Source organism: Xenopus tropicalis, chromosome 7, assembly GCF_000004195.4.
Source record: "Xenopus tropicalis strain Nigerian chromosome 7, UCB_Xtro_10.0, whole genome shotgun sequence".
NCBI lineage: Eukaryota > Metazoa > Chordata > Amphibia > Anura > Pipidae > Xenopus > Xenopus tropicalis.
In genome coordinates this window covers 104,565,596-104,581,896 of record NC_030683.2, presented here as the reverse complement: position 1 = coordinate 104,581,896, position 16,301 = coordinate 104,565,596, and the positions used below count along the sequence as shown (strand labels likewise).

General features: G+C 40.1%; 2 protein-coding genes across 19 annotated transcripts in view; both read right to left on the bottom strand.

The window, feature by feature from the left end:
- tnnt1 (troponin T1, slow skeletal type) overlaps nt 1-1,683 on the bottom strand; it is a 35,461-nt gene extending 33,778 nt beyond the window's left edge. For 6 of the 18 annotated variants that reach the window (XM_031906273.1, XM_031906276.1, XM_031906275.1 and 3 more), the window contains exon 1: nt 1,573-1,682. The gene's annotated coding sequence lies outside the window, so the exon portion shown is untranslated. Of the gene's footprint in view, nt 1-1,572 lie in introns of all 18 variants that reach the window. The other 12 variants (XM_031906281.1, XM_031906279.1, XM_002938273.5 and 9 more) reach the window with 4 other exon arrangements.
- A 7,506-nt stretch (nt 1,684-9,189) lies between these two features.
- Nucleotides 9,190-13,352, bottom strand: LOC101731388 (protein kinase C delta type). Its single transcript, XM_018095792.2, has 10 exons — nt 12,291-13,352; nt 11,862-11,932; nt 11,468-11,629; nt 11,248-11,339; nt 11,023-11,085; nt 10,775-10,913; nt 10,435-10,596; nt 10,236-10,358; nt 9,809-10,059; nt 9,190-9,640 (listed from the first exon to the last, which is right to left on the bottom strand). The coding sequence occupies exons 1-9, from the start codon at nt 12,772-12,774 to the stop codon at nt 9,940-9,942; spliced, it is 1,416 nt and encodes a 471-aa protein (XP_017951281.2). The 5' UTR covers nt 12,775-13,352; the 3' UTR covers nt 9,190-9,640; nt 9,809-9,939.
- Nucleotides 13,353-16,301: the final 2,949 nt, after the last annotated feature.

The window sequence follows — 16,301 nt, the reverse complement described above, 5'->3', positions numbered from 1 at the left end:
AAAAGTTGTGCATTTGCTACAGAAATCCTACTATAGTTAAAGGAACAGTAACACCAAAAAATGAAAGAGTTTTAAAGTAAATTAAATATAATGTACTGTTGGCTTACACTGGTAAAAGTTGTGTGTTTGCTACAGTAACTCTACTATAGGTTATATATAATGAGCTGCTGTGTAGCCCCGGGGGCAGCCATTCAAGCTGGAAAAAAGGAGAAGAGGCACAGGTTACATAGCAGATAACGGATAAGCTCTGTAGAATACAATAGTGTTTTATCTGTTATCTGCTATGTGCCTGTGCCTTTTCTCCTTTGAATGGCTGCCCCCATGGCTACACAGCTGCATTCTTTATATAAACCATAGTAGTGTTTCTGAGGCAAACACACCAGTTGTACCAGTGCAGGGCAGCAGCACATTATATTGGAATTTCTTTTATACACTTGAATTTTTTGGTGTTACTGTTCCTTTAATATAAACAAAACTGCTGTGTAGCCATGGGGGCAGCTATTCAACCTTTAAAAGGAGAAAAGGCACAGGTTACATAGCAGAAAACCAATAAGCTGTGTAGATTCCAATTGTATGTTACAGTGTTTATCTGTTATCTACTATGTAACCTGTGTGTTATCCTTTTTTTCAGCTAAAATAGCTGCCCCCATGGTTACACAGCAGCTGATTTATAGAAACTATATTAGGGTTTCTAAAGCAAACACACAAGTTTTACCAGTGCAGGGCAACAGTACATTACAGTAAGTAAAGTAAGGAGGAGTAATCCACAAAATATAAAGAGAAATGTAAGTGATGAAGAATAATGACTAAAATTAATGTAAAACAAACCCAATTACAGAGGTAGTTAGCCTTTTAACTTTTAGTATGAGGCATAATGAGACAGTTTGCAATTGGTCTTCATTTTTCAGATTTTGTGTTTTTTTTAATTATTTAGCTTTTTAATCAATAGCACTCCAGTCACGTTCTACTTTCTGGTCCGCAGAGTCAAACAGATCAGCAGTCCAGCAGGTATGTTCAGCACAATCTCTATTCACTGAGCCAGTGTTAAACAAAGGGGTTGCGTGTCCCTTTAAATTGGAAAACGGAAAGAAGTAGTAATAGTGCTATAAGGTGGTTTATATAACAGTGAATGGGAGACAGTAGGGATGGGTTTGGGCAAAAAAAACCCCTAAAGCTGCTAAATTATTTTTTAAAACTGCAGTTGTCAATTGTCAATGTCCAAGAGTATTCTCCTTGGCAGGAATAGTACATATATAAGCATAATCATGCAGTATGCTGGGAATAAAAAGGCTGGCTCTTTAGGGGAGTAAAAGGCTTGAAAGGAACATATAGGCTCTGGAACATTCTCCTTTTGTTCATAGTGTTACAGTGAGCTCAAACCAAATGTAGCCAGAAAGAGAAATGCAAAAATCACAATATACAAAAATAATTCTCTGCACAGAAAAACTAATTATATTGACAGACTAAGACATGCTAAATAAAAATATGGGATGAGTGATTCAGTTAATCAGTTCTATATATATGTGCCTTGCCTTTTCCCTAATACTAAGCATGATGTTCCAGCTCACTTACCTGGAGCCCTTGTCAGCGTGAGAGGCGTCGGAGGTTATGATTGGAGTGACAGACAAATGGCTTTTTCAAATGCCCTTTGTAGTGGGGCTGTCCCAAGCATGTGGTGGACGTTTTCTTTTAGAAACCAGACCCCACCGTCTGGCCCTGATCATATTGTATTGGGCAGGGGGCTGGGGAGGAGGGGGGGATTATCCAACTTCAATAAAAGGAAAAGGGAGAGGAACAGCAATCACCCTATGGAATATTTTTCTGTCCTCACATGTGCATTAAATTAGCACATACACACACACACACACACATATATATATACATATATCTATCTATCTATATATATTTGCAATTGTATGGTAAGTCTTTCAAGCACTTATTGATAATATACTACAGGTGTGGGATCCCTTATCCGGAAACCCATTATACAGAAAGCTTTGAATTACGAAAAAGCATGTCTCCCATAGACTCCATTTTAATCAAATAATTTTAAAACTGATTTCCTTTTTCTCTGTAGTAATAAAAGATATAAATAATCCTTATTGTATGCAAAACAATCCTATTGGGTTTAATTAATGTTTTATTGTTTTTTTTTAGTAGACTTAAGGTATGGAGATTGAAATTACAGAAAGACCTCTTATCTGGAATACCCTTGGTCCCGCACATTCTGGATAAGGGGTCCTATACCTGTATCATAAAAATATTTAGGAATCCTATATGGGTTAGCACTTGTTGGGCTCATATTAATATAAAATGAACAGTGTTTCATTTAAGGCTAATAGCACACGAAGAGCATTGACTCCCATACGCTCCTTGCTATAACTGTACTGACTGGCACTGCCTCGGCCTGTGTATATATTGTAACTATAAAGTGCCTGTGGTTTATTTTTTAACACAGGTGTATACTGCCCCTTTAAGCAGTTTGATTGAGCCAGAGGAGAGAGTGCCCTCTAGTTGAAGAAATAAGCTGCAAATAATAGCTGCGATCAATAATAGATGTGCAATCTCGGCATGTGTGTATGGCACAGATTATCTTTTCCAAAGTGTGGGAGGGAGCCTAAAAGATTTTGCCCAATGGTCTGGTAACATCTGCTTTTGTCATTTATTGTATTGCTTTGCTTGATGCACACACAGCATATACACAAACACTTGCAGTTTGGCATTTTACAGTTTTTCACTCCCCAGATATTAAAGGGGAAATCAACCCAAGCACAGATTAAGCTCTTTGAAAAGTAAACATAATTTCAAGCAACATTATAGCAATTAACAATTACAACAATTAAAAATATGCAGCCTTTTCATAATTTTTAATGTAATAATATGGTTTGGAACAGTTACCTAAGCCTAGCCCCCTGTTCTCCTGCTGGTCTGGCTGACTATAAGTCTAAAAGAAAATGTAACAGTAGCTGACTGCTCTCAGCCTGCATCCTCCAAATCCCACAATCCCGTGCACACGGGTTGTCAATAAGGAATAGAACATTGCAGTGCAATGCATTGTGGGGTATGTAGTTCCTGCATGCTATCTGTAAACTTTAGAGAACTTGTTACAATCTGAAACATACTTTTTAAAGGAACAGATTACAGCAGGGGTGGCCAAAACGTTGATCGCAGTCCACCAGTCAATCCCCTGTGGATTTCTGGTGGACCGCGTAGAAGTCAGGAAATGTTGAAGTGCGCCGGTTCCGCGTTTTTATTGGGTATGCAGAGTTCCTCTTTAATTAGAACATGCATCAAACACTAGAAAACTGTAACTGCTCAATATTTTTGCATTGCATGAGTTTTATTGCATTGAAGAAGCAGATGAAATGCATTCCTAAACATGGATCTGACGGCTATGTGCACAAGCCCTTACACCAAGTAGAGTTACAGAATTCTGTGCTAAGGAACATACTGATGATGGGCAGTTCAGTAATTAGGTTGTAAGTGGTTTGGATGCCTTTCTAATAAGAAGGGATATAGCTATGGTTATGAGATATATCAGTTCTGACTGATCCAGAGAATTATCCAGTTTTGCAGTTGGGAAGGATATTTCAGACTACACGCTAACGCCAAATCTCTATTTGACACACAAAGGGATTTCGAAGGTTGTTGACTTATGAATTAGATATTGTTATGGCTTAGCTTGTACTCTCCAATCCATTATTAGTATTAGTGGCATAATGTGGGACATGCTGGGAGTTGGTAACGGGTACTGAAGCAGGGGGTGGGGGGGGGTCAGGAGTCCTTGCTGAGCCCTCTTTGCGGTCACTGGGTCTCCCCTTATAGTTATGCCTCTAGATAGTATACTGGGTCACAAATCTATGCTCAGGTCCATTATTCAGACAATCTGACATTCCAAAAGTAAAATATGTCAAAGGAACAGGATTCTGTTGTGTATGCATCATGTTAATACAAACAGGGTCAGTCTGTGCACTTTCACCTTGGGACATAGCATTGCTTGCTGTCTGGCACAGTTAGTGTGGCTGCAGCTCGTCTTCACTTACTTTTGGACAACCAACACATCAGGAATAATGTAATCCTTGATCCAAAAAAAAAATCACAGGATTGTCTAAATTGCCACTTCAGGCTATACATGCCCAAGTGGTTATGAAGTATGGTCAAAACCTCCCAAACTGCCTGACCAAATCTGGGCATATATGGCCAGCTTTACACAGAAAGAAAGGGGAAAGTCAAGGAGCTGTTGATTGGATCTTTAGTTCTTTTGGGCAGGGCCCCTCTTTACCTCTTGTATTGGTTACTGGTTGTTTTTGTATGCTTAATGCACACACCCATTTATTGTACAGCGCTGTAGAATACATTGGTGTTTTCTAAATACCTGCATCCCCATCCAACACCAATGGTTGAGCCATGTGCTCTACAAGGTACAGTTAATCCTTAAACTGTCTTCTGAAATTTAAAGATCTATCACAATTTCTTTATCTCTGCAGTAGCTTTCAGGGTCAGACTAGGGTGTGGGAAGGCCTATCGGGGGTGCTACTCCAGGGGCCTCCACATCCACACTGGGGCCCTCAGCACCGTCCGCTCACCCACCACCAGCCCCTCCATCCCACATGCTTCTTATACTTACTTTTGTGAAATCGAGGGATGAAGCCAACAAGGGAGCGAAGAGGAAGGGCAGGCGGGGATTGGGTTTGGGTAGGCTGGGTCCACCTATTTTTTCCCAGTGTCCCGCTGGCCCAGTCCGACTCTGGTAGCTTTATGTGACGTGACGTTAGAGACAAGGACATGGTCCCACTGACTGACAGTAAATGGTTTTCTTTATAACACAGTTGAACCCTTATTGCAATCGAAGCTAAAAGGTCTCCAGTAATGTAAAAACTCTTTCAAGAGAACTAACATTAATCATGCCTGTGTTCTGTCTGCTTGTATTGTGGCACTGACAGAAAGGTGACAGACTCTGTCAGATACCATTGTCTCAAGGGAGCTGATATAAGAATCCCGGCAGCTGTTTGGGAGAGGATAAATTTAACTTCTGCAGTGGAATTTGATCACATTGGGGGATTAAATAAATCCACACAGCACAATCCCAATGAATCCCACCTGGCAAATCTGCAAATATTTACAATACACTTACACATTTGCTTATTACTTTAGGCGATCATGGACTGGCCTTCAGAAAGTAAAAAAACAAGGCATTTAGGTATGTCCGACTTGTGCGGATCATCTGTTTTGTCAAAGGGAAAGAAATGTTATTATATCACTATGTATCAGTCGGGGTGGCAGCCATTTTAGTGTGTGCAGTTTAAAAGTAGGGTTGTAGTATCCATTTGGCATTATTTGCCCCCTTGTAGATGGTCATCTCTGTGAGACCAACTGAAGATGCATAATTATATTATTTAAAGTGCTTAATTTCTAACACAGTTTGTGTCTTTCTGAAACACTATTTTGCTGAAAATGGATGGAGGATGGATGTGTGTAATGTATGCTGTTTTCACTGTCATGCACCCTTGCTTCAGCAGAATTGATTCGTAGCAACAATAGTGTTAACTTAGGGTGCTAATGATAAGATGCTGTCCACTATCCCCCCCCATAAAAAAACCCCCACACACTTCTTACCACTGCTGGGTATTTGTGACTATATACAGCACCTGGCTGGGTGTCCTAGGTAACCCGGCCAGTCAGCCCACCCACCATTCTACCCCAGTTTGCGCAAAATTGTGCTGAAGACAGGGGCGGGTGGTATGGAGGTAATGCGGGGTGTGAAGAAGACTTGGGGGAAGTAGGAGGACAAGTTTCCAACTAGGGGTAGCCTACCCCTAGTTCCGGCCCTAAATATATAAGCCCATACTACGGTAAAGATCCTAAATGGAAACTAGTGGGGGTTAAGTCCCCATACACGGGCCGATTCTAGCTGCCGATATTGATCCCTTAGACTGATTCGGCAGCTAATCGGCCCGTGTATGGGGACTACTGACGGGACTGTCCGACCGATATCTGGCCTGAAATCGACCAGATCTCGACCGGGCAGGTTTAAAAATCTAGTCAGATCGGGGACCGCATCGGGTCGTTGATGCGGTCCCCGAGCCGACTTTGCCTATAGCCGTCGTTATAATTTGATCGTTTGGCCCCATAGATGGGGATATCGGGAGAAGATCCACTCGCTTGGCGACATCACCAAGCGAGCGGATCTTAAGGTGTATGGGGACCTTTACACTGTGGAAGGCACATTTCCTTAAAGCAGTGGGGGCCACATGTAAGATTTCAGCCATTAACTACTCAAAAGGGCCATTTGCCCTGGGGTGAAAGGACTGGATCAATCCAATTTGGCCCACCATGTTGGTGGACAAATTACTCGTTTGGCAAGTGTGTGTGTATGTACTGTATATACAGACAGAGAAGTAGGGCCGGATTACATTGAAATTTTGTTCATTTTCGCTTTTTAGCGCTAATTTTACTAATTACTAAAATACAAATTTTAATATAACAAGTGTAAAAATCACAAAAAACACTATGGGCCCGATTCACTAAAGTCCGAAATAAGGAGTGCTATTTATAGCATGCGTTAAAAATCTTATCACTTCTTATTTTTCGCTCGATTCACTAAAAGGACACTTGTCATAATTAAGAAGCGATGTTCTTGGCGTTATTTATCTTGCGTCGACATATTTTCAAGCAATATATTATGCAGCGCACAACATATTACGCAGCACGCAATATTTTATGCAGAGCGCAAAATTTTCAGAACGGTAGTCTTCAGAAAGTAATGGTTACGTGGGTAATATATTGCGCTCTGCGTAAAATATCGCACGCTGCGTAATATGTTGTGCGCTGCGTAATATATTGCTTGAAAATATGTCGTCGCAAGATAAATAACGCCAAGAACATCGCTTCTTAATTATGACAAGTGTCCTTTTAGTGAATCGAGCGAAAAATAAGAAGTGATAAGATTTTTAACGCATGCTATAAATAGCACTCCTTATTTCGGACTTTAGTGAATCGGGCCCAATGTGCTTATTATTATATAGAGCTAACATGTTACATACACACAGGCCATCATTCACATCAGAGCTTACCCTAGTGAAGCTTGCAATCTACTATACTGGGATGGCAACTAAACCCATGTTATTTTTAAAGCCTAATTCATTTTCACACTAATGGGGGAATGTAATATAGGTCCCATTGTGATAAAACGTTCACAATGAGGAAAAAAAATTGCATTTTGAACGATTTGGAATTTGCATGAATATGAAATACCTTTCACAAACAATTTGCTTTTCATGCGACAGTAGGATAGCAATTGCAATTTTTTTAGCTTGCGCCAGTGCACAGTATATGTAATAAAACTTCTTAAAGAAAAAGTCATTATTTTTGTGCTAACAATTGCGCTATCTTTAAGCACATCTTATACTCTTATAATATGCACTTAAAATTACCAATGCAATAACAGTATAATGAAAAATATTACATTGCAAGATGCTAATTTTTATTCTTATTTGTGTGCAATTTTTTCTGCTTAAGAATTTTATTACATTCCCCCCTAAATGGTATTAAATAAGGTCTCAAAACTGCCTGGAGTGGATCATTATCATCCCAATGACACGGGGTTAGGTGACATCTTTGAAGGTCTCTATCACATTCACACAACACAAATACACTAAGGTCAGTTTCATCAGGAGCTGATTATCCTGCCTTATGGAGTGTGGGTGGAAAGTGGAGTATCCAGAGGAACCCCACGTACACAGTGTCCGGGTCAGTATTGGCTCAGGACGCCACATTACAAGACACGTTCTGCGTCACTCACAATAGTGGGCAGAAAAAAGTATTCCTTAATTTAACTCTCTGTGTATAAATGTCCTCCTTTATGTTTGCAGCCAGCTGAGACAATAGTTCTACACAGGGAAAGTGTTGTGAGCGCCAGACAATGACTGGTATGTGGGTGGCACAATGAGAACTTTCAGCACCTGATGTCAGGCTTTTCATGGGAAGAGCAGTTAATACAAAGCTAAAATGAATCCATGAGCATCATTATAATGGTATGAAGAACACAGGGGTTTTTCTTTCAGCTATTGATGTCACTGCAATAATTTTCCTGAACAAAACTCCACTAGATTAAGTGAGTCTCCACTTACAGGGCGGCATATGAGCAAACAGAGCAGGGGTTGCTGTGAAACTGGGAGCCCTTAACTCCCCTTGGCCTCAGTGCAGCACTGAAGTGGTTACATGTGAACTTTTTAACAAGTGGCTTTGTAACATAAAGTGGACTTTTATGGATGGGTTAAATAAGGATGATAACTGTGTGGCCCTCCAGCTGCTGTAGACTACAGCACAGCAAAGAGACCGGCGGGTAGCCCCTAGAATATCAGCTAGTAGCATACCTCCCAACAAATTTGGCAGGTTATTTAAAGTTTGAACACATTTCTGGGGGTTTTGGGGTCTTTTTTATGTGTTATTACAGTTTTGCTAAAAAAAAAAAGATGAAATTGCTCTTTAAGCTGTATGTTTCAGTTCCCCCAAGAGACCTGTTTAGCTTATTAGTCACAACTATATCTAAGTGCACGTGTAGCTTGTTACGTTTTCTGGGCTCTCTGCCAAAAGCTGCTTATTTAATTAAGTTTGAGAAACTTTGTATCTTTTTAGCTTTCAGTGCAGGAAATCAAAGAGGAACTTTTTAGTAAGAATCCAGGACTGTCCCAAGAAAATCGGGACAGTTGGGAGGTATGCAGCACTCTATCCAGGGAAGGTGGGTAGAAGAAGGCACATAGACGTCCCACCTCCCGTCCCCTATACATCCCCTAACTTGCGCATCATTCAAATTATACAAATTAAAGAGCGTCAAGAGGCGCAGGCCACAACAGGGCCCTGTCCTTACTGCTTGCCCTATGGCAGGGTTCGCCTGTACCTCCTGAGTGCAGCATTGCCAGTGCGCGAGTGTTTGATAGATGAGCAGTAAGGGGCATGCTATTACTGCGCCCCTCAGTGCTCTAGCACTTTTGCATTAAGGTACAGTAAATAACCTCTTACAACTCCCAGTGTAGTTTGTAAATACTGAAGGGGATGGACAATTTTAAGATTATCTATTATTTATATTTTTGTAAGTAAGTAATTATATAATATTTTATTTCTCAGCTGTAATAAGCAATATTATAGGTAGCCACATACATGATGCCATGGAAATTCACACAAAGCAAATCAAATCACAGTCATTATTTATTTATACATTTACAGTAAGTTGAAAGATACAATGATGTCATAATAAACACAAAATTCATTGTGGTGCAGGCAGGGCTGTATAGGGGGCTGATGCTGTCTGGGCATCACCCCCGTGCCACCCTCCCTCCCATCTCCCTGCTGCATCTTTAGTGCCAAGAAAGCAGTTGCACTCTGGGTTTTAAAAGAGCTGAATTAACGGTAAACAACCCAGAATTAATCTTTTTCTTTTCTTACAAAGGGTGACTTTTGGACACCCCTATTTAACTGCCTTATGGCCAAAATGGCACTGGATGTTGTGCTAGTGCCCTTGTTCTTCTTATTCTCTTCATGCCACCATTCGTAGAATTCATCTCAGCGCTCTGGTCCTGTACCCGGACTCAGTAATGTACAATCCCATTACAGTTTTCAAGGCTTTTCTTCCGCTCTGCTTCTGAAAAGAATGATACATTTTTAGATTGTGGAAGGTAAACAATGTGCTGTTTTAGCTCTTAGTAATATTCTTGCCTTAACTCTAAATGTGTCAGGTCAAGGGTTACATGATAAAAGAATGATACCTTTTTAATAAGATAGAATGCAAATAAGCAAAGTAAATACCTACCTTCTACTGAACTGGAGCGCGTAGCTTGGTGCCGGGTAAGCACAATAACCATTTGTGTGCAACGCGTTATTCCCGCTCAGACTTTACTGCTTCTCTGCAGCTAGAGGGGAATTCTAAGTATTGGGTGGGATTCACTGCCACTCCTGGCACACAAATGATAACCCTGTCAATGACCTTTCCTGGCCTGGTGTAACAGAGGATTTAGCGGGAAATTCCTCTTCACAATGTTTCAGTTGTTCCTCCATTGGTGGCTAAAAAGAGAGAGAGTTATAAGTTTGTGCCGCTCAGCAATCCATCAATTGCACCCATGCCCATAGTAAATGAGCCCTAATATTTACAGAGTGCTTTCACTTTATTTATATAATTATATATAGTATGTAAAACCTAAACACACTTGATTTGAATCAAAGGAGACTCGATTACTTACTGGTATGAAAGGGGGCTCAATTTCCCCAGCTTCCAGGGCCACCCAGTCGATTGATGTAAAGAACGGATGGTCCTTGATACACCGAACAAATTCTTGCCTAGTGTCAGGATCCCTACACAGGAGCTGTAAGAAGAGAAACCATCATTAGATGTCATACAATGTATTTTATAGTGCTACCATTACTCTTTTCCATACTCACCTTCTCCATAAAGTCCTTTGTCTCAGGGCTGAAGCTCTCTGGACATTTAAATTTTTCTGCCCACCAGGAAAATTTGGGTTTTTCCTCAGTAAGCATCTCATGAATTATCACTCCTAACGACCAATAGTCCACGGAGGTTTCATATTCCTTGTAAGACTTTACCTGCAAAAGCATCAATAGCAGAGAAACAGTTAGCAAGCCATTAAGTGCAGTAACCAAGGCAGATATAATAAGGGCGACAATACACTGTGACAATGAAGAGGGGCAATTGGGCACTGTGCGCTGGCTGCACACTGCTTATTAGGGTGCTAACATATTAGATAAACTGTATTGTCTTTACCTCAGGGGCCATGTAATCGCGGGTTCCAGCACAGGATTTGATTCTCTGGCCCTCAAACATTCCCTCTACAGCTAAGCCAAAATCGGCAATCCTCATGTGACCAGCACTGTCTCTCATAATGTTTTCAGGCTTTAAGTCCCTGTAATGATGAAAGTGTGAGATGAATCCATATGCCAAAAATCATACATCAACAACAGCTTTTCTGCTAACAGCGCCATCTAAACCTTCTAAATCATTGAGATTCTTACCTATGAACAATGCCACGAGAATGGAGGAATTTCAGTCCGCACACTATCTCAGCAGCTAAGATCCTAAAGAATAAGAAAATAAAGATTAGTAGTCTGATCCCTTACTATGTCATACATTTATATATTAAATAACTGAACTGTCCAGGCCTGTCCCAGCCTTATACACAGATTACTTGTCAAGCAGCCAATGATAGGCACATTAAATTCATTATAACTGGGGCTTACCGCGTGCTGTTAATATCAAGGGGACCTTTTTCAATCAGGAGATCTTCTAAGGTCCCTCCAGACACATACTCCATCACAAAATATATAGCATCCTATAAAGGAAACAGACACAATGGGTAGAAGTTTAGTACTGTAATAGATACTCATAAGGTCAGGGTAATAGAACATATTACAAATAATGTGCATCCATGCATTGCTGGGCTGCACGGCATATTCGTACCTCTGTCTGAAAGGCAGCATATGCATGTGTGAGAAAGGCGCAGTCCTGTGCTAATTCTAATATCCGCCTCTCACTCATCACATTTTCTTCATCTGCATATTCCTTCTTTATCATCTTCACAGCCACCCATTTTCCTGTGATTTTGTCCTTAGCCAGATAAACCTGAGGAGGACATTGTGTAGAGACAGTAACGTTAAATAAGCAGCCATGTACAGAATTCAGTAGGTGCTGATGGGAGAAGAGTAGGGTAGTATCCTATTGTCTGATTGGATATAGTAAGTGCTCAGTGGGAAATATGTGTCAGTTATATCAACGGAACCAATGGCTTTAAAGATGAGGATGTTGGGAAGTTGTAATTATATAAATAATAAATGAAGGAGTGTGCGTAACTTACCTTTCCAAAGCTGCCGGCTCCAAGAAACTTATAGAAATCAAATCTGTTGAGCGACACTGTAGCACTTTCACCTTGTTGGGACAAAAAGAATATGACTTTAGTATGGATACTTATTACTACAGGTATTGGGCCCATTATGAGGAAACCCGAAATTCCAAATGATAGAAAGGCCATCTCCCATAGACTCCACTATAAGCAAATTCTAATTTTTAAAAGTGATTTCATTTTTCTCTGTAATAATAACACAGAATCTTCTACTTGACTCTAACTGAGATATAATTAATCCTCATTGGTGGCAAAACAATCCTATTGGGTTTAATTAATTTTTAAATGATTTATTAGTAGACTTAAGAAATGGAGATCCAAATTATGGAAGGGTCCCTTATCCAGAAAATCCCAGGCCCTGAGCACTCTGGATAATTTACTTACTTGGGCCTGACTCATTTGGGGATTCTTCACCCTTGAGCCTCTTCCCGTATTTCACTAGCGAATCCTCATCAGCGGATCTTTTGCGCTTCTTTGCCCGTTTGGTCAAGGGCCAGCTTGCTTGACGCCGGTCTTCCTGCAGATTATTCTCTGCCTGTAGGTGCAACTCTGCACTTGTAGCTCCCTTTTCTGATGGGGTGACAGCATCAGATTGGGTTCTTCTTCTCTTTATATACTGCTCTTCACTGGAGCTCTCCTCTAATTTTCTCTTCCTGGGATATCCAGTTCTCTGATGTTCTATACTCGCCCTCACATTGGGTTCTTCACTCTCTTCCTGGGCAGGTAAAGCAAAAACAGACACAATCTTCCTTTTAATATTTCTAAAGACAGCAAATACTCTTGCTCTGAAGCCATTTTCCATTCTTTTGCTGCTTCCTAAATCCATATTTATCTTGCTGTTGTTTCTATTGATTTTTCTTGAACACATTGATCAATAACCAATAGTTGCTGATAACGCTAACTACACTCCTTCCACTTCCAACGCTAAACAGCAACTGAACTTCTGAGAGGCTGGAGAATGTTAAAGCCTCTGCAAATGATGATGTCATAATGAAGTCTCTGTGGCACTGTGACATGATGATGTCACAATGGTAGGGTTGATGATAATCATGTCATGTGATGCTGTGGAACTCAGTGCTGTCTTTGTTCTATAGTTCTACACCTTTGATCTTTATTTTTACTATTATTGCTGTACTTGTTGGCCCAATTGATTCTAACCTATGGTGTGGTATAAATAATAATCATTACAAGAACATGTTAGAGTTGGACACTTATTTTCCCTCAAAAAAAACCCAGCAGTTTTTAGAGTTAGACTAGCAGCTCAGACTTTACTAGATATGTAGTAGATCTGAATGCTCAGGCTCAGTTTTTTACAATTAACTGTATAATTGCTTGTGTGCACAGTGGCGTTTCTGGGGCTGCTGGTGCTTAAGGGTCAAAGGATGGGGGGGCACATAGTTTGTGCAGAAAGCAGTATATTTGATTAAAAAACATAAATTTGACGCTTAAAGTTACATGACTTTTTGCCTCCCCAGTTAACTGGCAGCTCACTGCCATTTTGTTCTTCACCACTGACACTGAGGCCCTTGAAATGTTTGGTTACTTTGTGTGCACTCCACAATAAAAATACACTGTAGGTCTTTATGACACATCAAGTAGTTTCTGTGCATTCTTCCATTTTAGTCGTGGGGCTCATTGCCATTACAGCAAATAAAATATTCTAGAGAAGTGAGGAGTGAATCTGGCGCATTTGATTTTTATATTGAATTTATTTCAAATCAATATCCATTTCATTAGAAGTGAATGAAACAATGCAATTTATTCTTGCAATTGTCTTTTTTTCCATGATTAAACATGATCACAATTAACCCATGGTTTTCTCTCTTATACAGGCTTTAGAAAGAAAAGCCAATTGTCTTAACATTTTTTTTTTAATCATGTTTTTTAAAAAGGTCAAAGATCATTTTCCCTCTCTAACCTAAACAACATCTGCCCTTAAACAGTGCTGTCCAACTTATTACATGTAGTGAGCCAGTTCTTTCTCATATAACATGTTCAAGGTCCAGGTTAAATTAAAATAATGAAAAGTGTACAGGCCTTTGAGTAGCCTGGGAGCCATAAAAAGTGTTTGGAGGGCTACATTCAGCCCACAGCCTCTGGTTGGCCAGCCCTGCCCTGCCCTAATACATCAACTGGAGGCTTTAACCACTATTACAAGTATCACAATATCTGCCTAGTGCTGTTTTGATTCAGATTCTTAACCTCTAATCCTGGATTTTAACCTATTTAACCATATTGCAGCTGACAAGTTTTGCAGATAAACAAAGAAACTGCGTATTTAAGGGCAGACTTATTAGCAATCATTTTTATAAATACATGCACAGATTTGGGGAAAATTACGATCACCTCTGTTCGATGTTGTGAGCAACTTATTTTTCTCAATCGTGATTCCCACAGTCACATGAAAATTAATAAATCTTCCCCCAAGTTGCAATTTATAAAATGCTGGATGTTCCCTGTAGCTTCACAGCCCCAAGTCTAGTCTAGTTTCTTATATCACCTCAGTAGGGTTGCCACCTTTTTTCCCCTATGGCCTTAAATACAAAACCTCCTATTTGACAGAGAGCATTTTCTTTTTTTTCTGTGCTGTGCAGATATCTCTGTGAGTGTACACTGGTAATCTGGTAACACCCATGCTCATACATTTTCTATGACATATGCTACTGTGAGAGAAAAAAAAAACCCATCTTGTTTCTTTACTCCATCTTGTTCATATCATTTAATATTAGAGGGGTTTTGAAATACATTGTATAAGAATGTTTCTTTTAGCTGTTGTAAAAACATTTTGATGAGTCTGCAAACTTGTGAAAAGAGGCCTCTTGGGCGTGTTGGGTATGATGGTCAACTGGGCCTCTTTACCTGGTCTGTTCTTAGAGATAACAGAGCTAACTACTGATAAGAGTGTTTCAGGACTATAAGACTAACATGTTTTGTGACATTCAATGTAGTATCATCTTAGAGACAATTCTGTTAAGAATGTCTGAATACTGCCTTCGTACGAATAAAATGTAGCTATAATCAAACTGGCCTATCTAAGTTTTTCCTTGACACTACTATGTCACAGAGTCTATAAAAACCCAGTGCTGTCTTGTTCTGTAGTTCTAACTATCTTTTGCTCAGAACTCACGTAGGTGTCTAATAACCATACCTATTTGCCTCAAATGACTTTCGGTATCTGACATTTCCGTAATGCTAGGAAGGGTTTTTCTGTGTTTTTATTAAAACCTTCACAAGAATGGGCGTACGACTGGGTGGCATCCCAAGTGTTTATCATGAAACACATCAGGTCAGTTTTCAAGTGTGTCAGAATAAATATTTTAGTTTATTCTGCTCTGCTTGTTGCTGCGGTGCTTGGTTGGGGCACTCCCTTTTTTGAAGTTAATTCAGCTACAGGGCATCAGGGGATGAGTCTGATCGTCTTGCAAGTGAACACATTAATGCTGGCCTATATATACTTTGCAGGAGTGGAATGATTAGTTTTTGGGTTTCACTGCAAGATCATTGGGCCCCCTAAATATATGCAATTTATGTAACTTCTGTAACTTGTGTATAAAGTAATACCAAGGCAGAGCAGTGTGACAGGGCAGGTGGGGTAGGGTTAAACTTATGACTTCTAACTAATAACTATATGAACTGTCATCTATATGAACAGCAGTAAAATGACTGGTTATTGGGCCCCACAGACATTTTTCATGAACATATATTGCAGCTGCTTATCAGTCCCCGGGTTCCCCTTTAGTTCCTGGACCCCCAGTAGTTGCAGGGTCTGTTCCCTCTATAGTTATAGTTTCAGTACAATGATTGGTGAGTTTGTACCATGGCTGTGTATGAAAAAAAACTTCTGCCGACAAATCCTGCCTGCAGACTGATCATTTGTGTAGCACTGGAAACCAGTTAGGATTGAGGGAAAAGATGGATGGAACAAATTACAGTGCAACTAGAGAGGAAAAGACTCGAGACTGGGAAAGATATTCACCAGGCCATTTAATCTTCAAAACCCCAAGAACCTGAATGTGTTGGCATGGCCCAGTCAAAGCCCAGACCTCAAGACTAGAAAATTGCTGTTCATTAGTGGTCCACCACAGTAGTGTGACAGATGTTACTGAGCCCCACAGCAAATTCTATTTAGGGCCCTAAAACATTGCTAACTTGACATAATCTTCCAGGATATATTGAAATTGCTTATTAATTAGAGCTTTACACTCCTGCAGGGTCTGCTTCCTCTGTAGTTGCGACCCTGGTCCTTCTTCAACCTAAGAGCAATTGGCAAAGCTGGTAAAGCCTTACCCCAAAATGCTTACAGAGGTAATTGCAGCCAAATGTGATTCTGCCAAGTACAAACTTAGACCAGACAATATTTCTGCAACTAAGAAATGGCTACTTTTTTGTTTAATT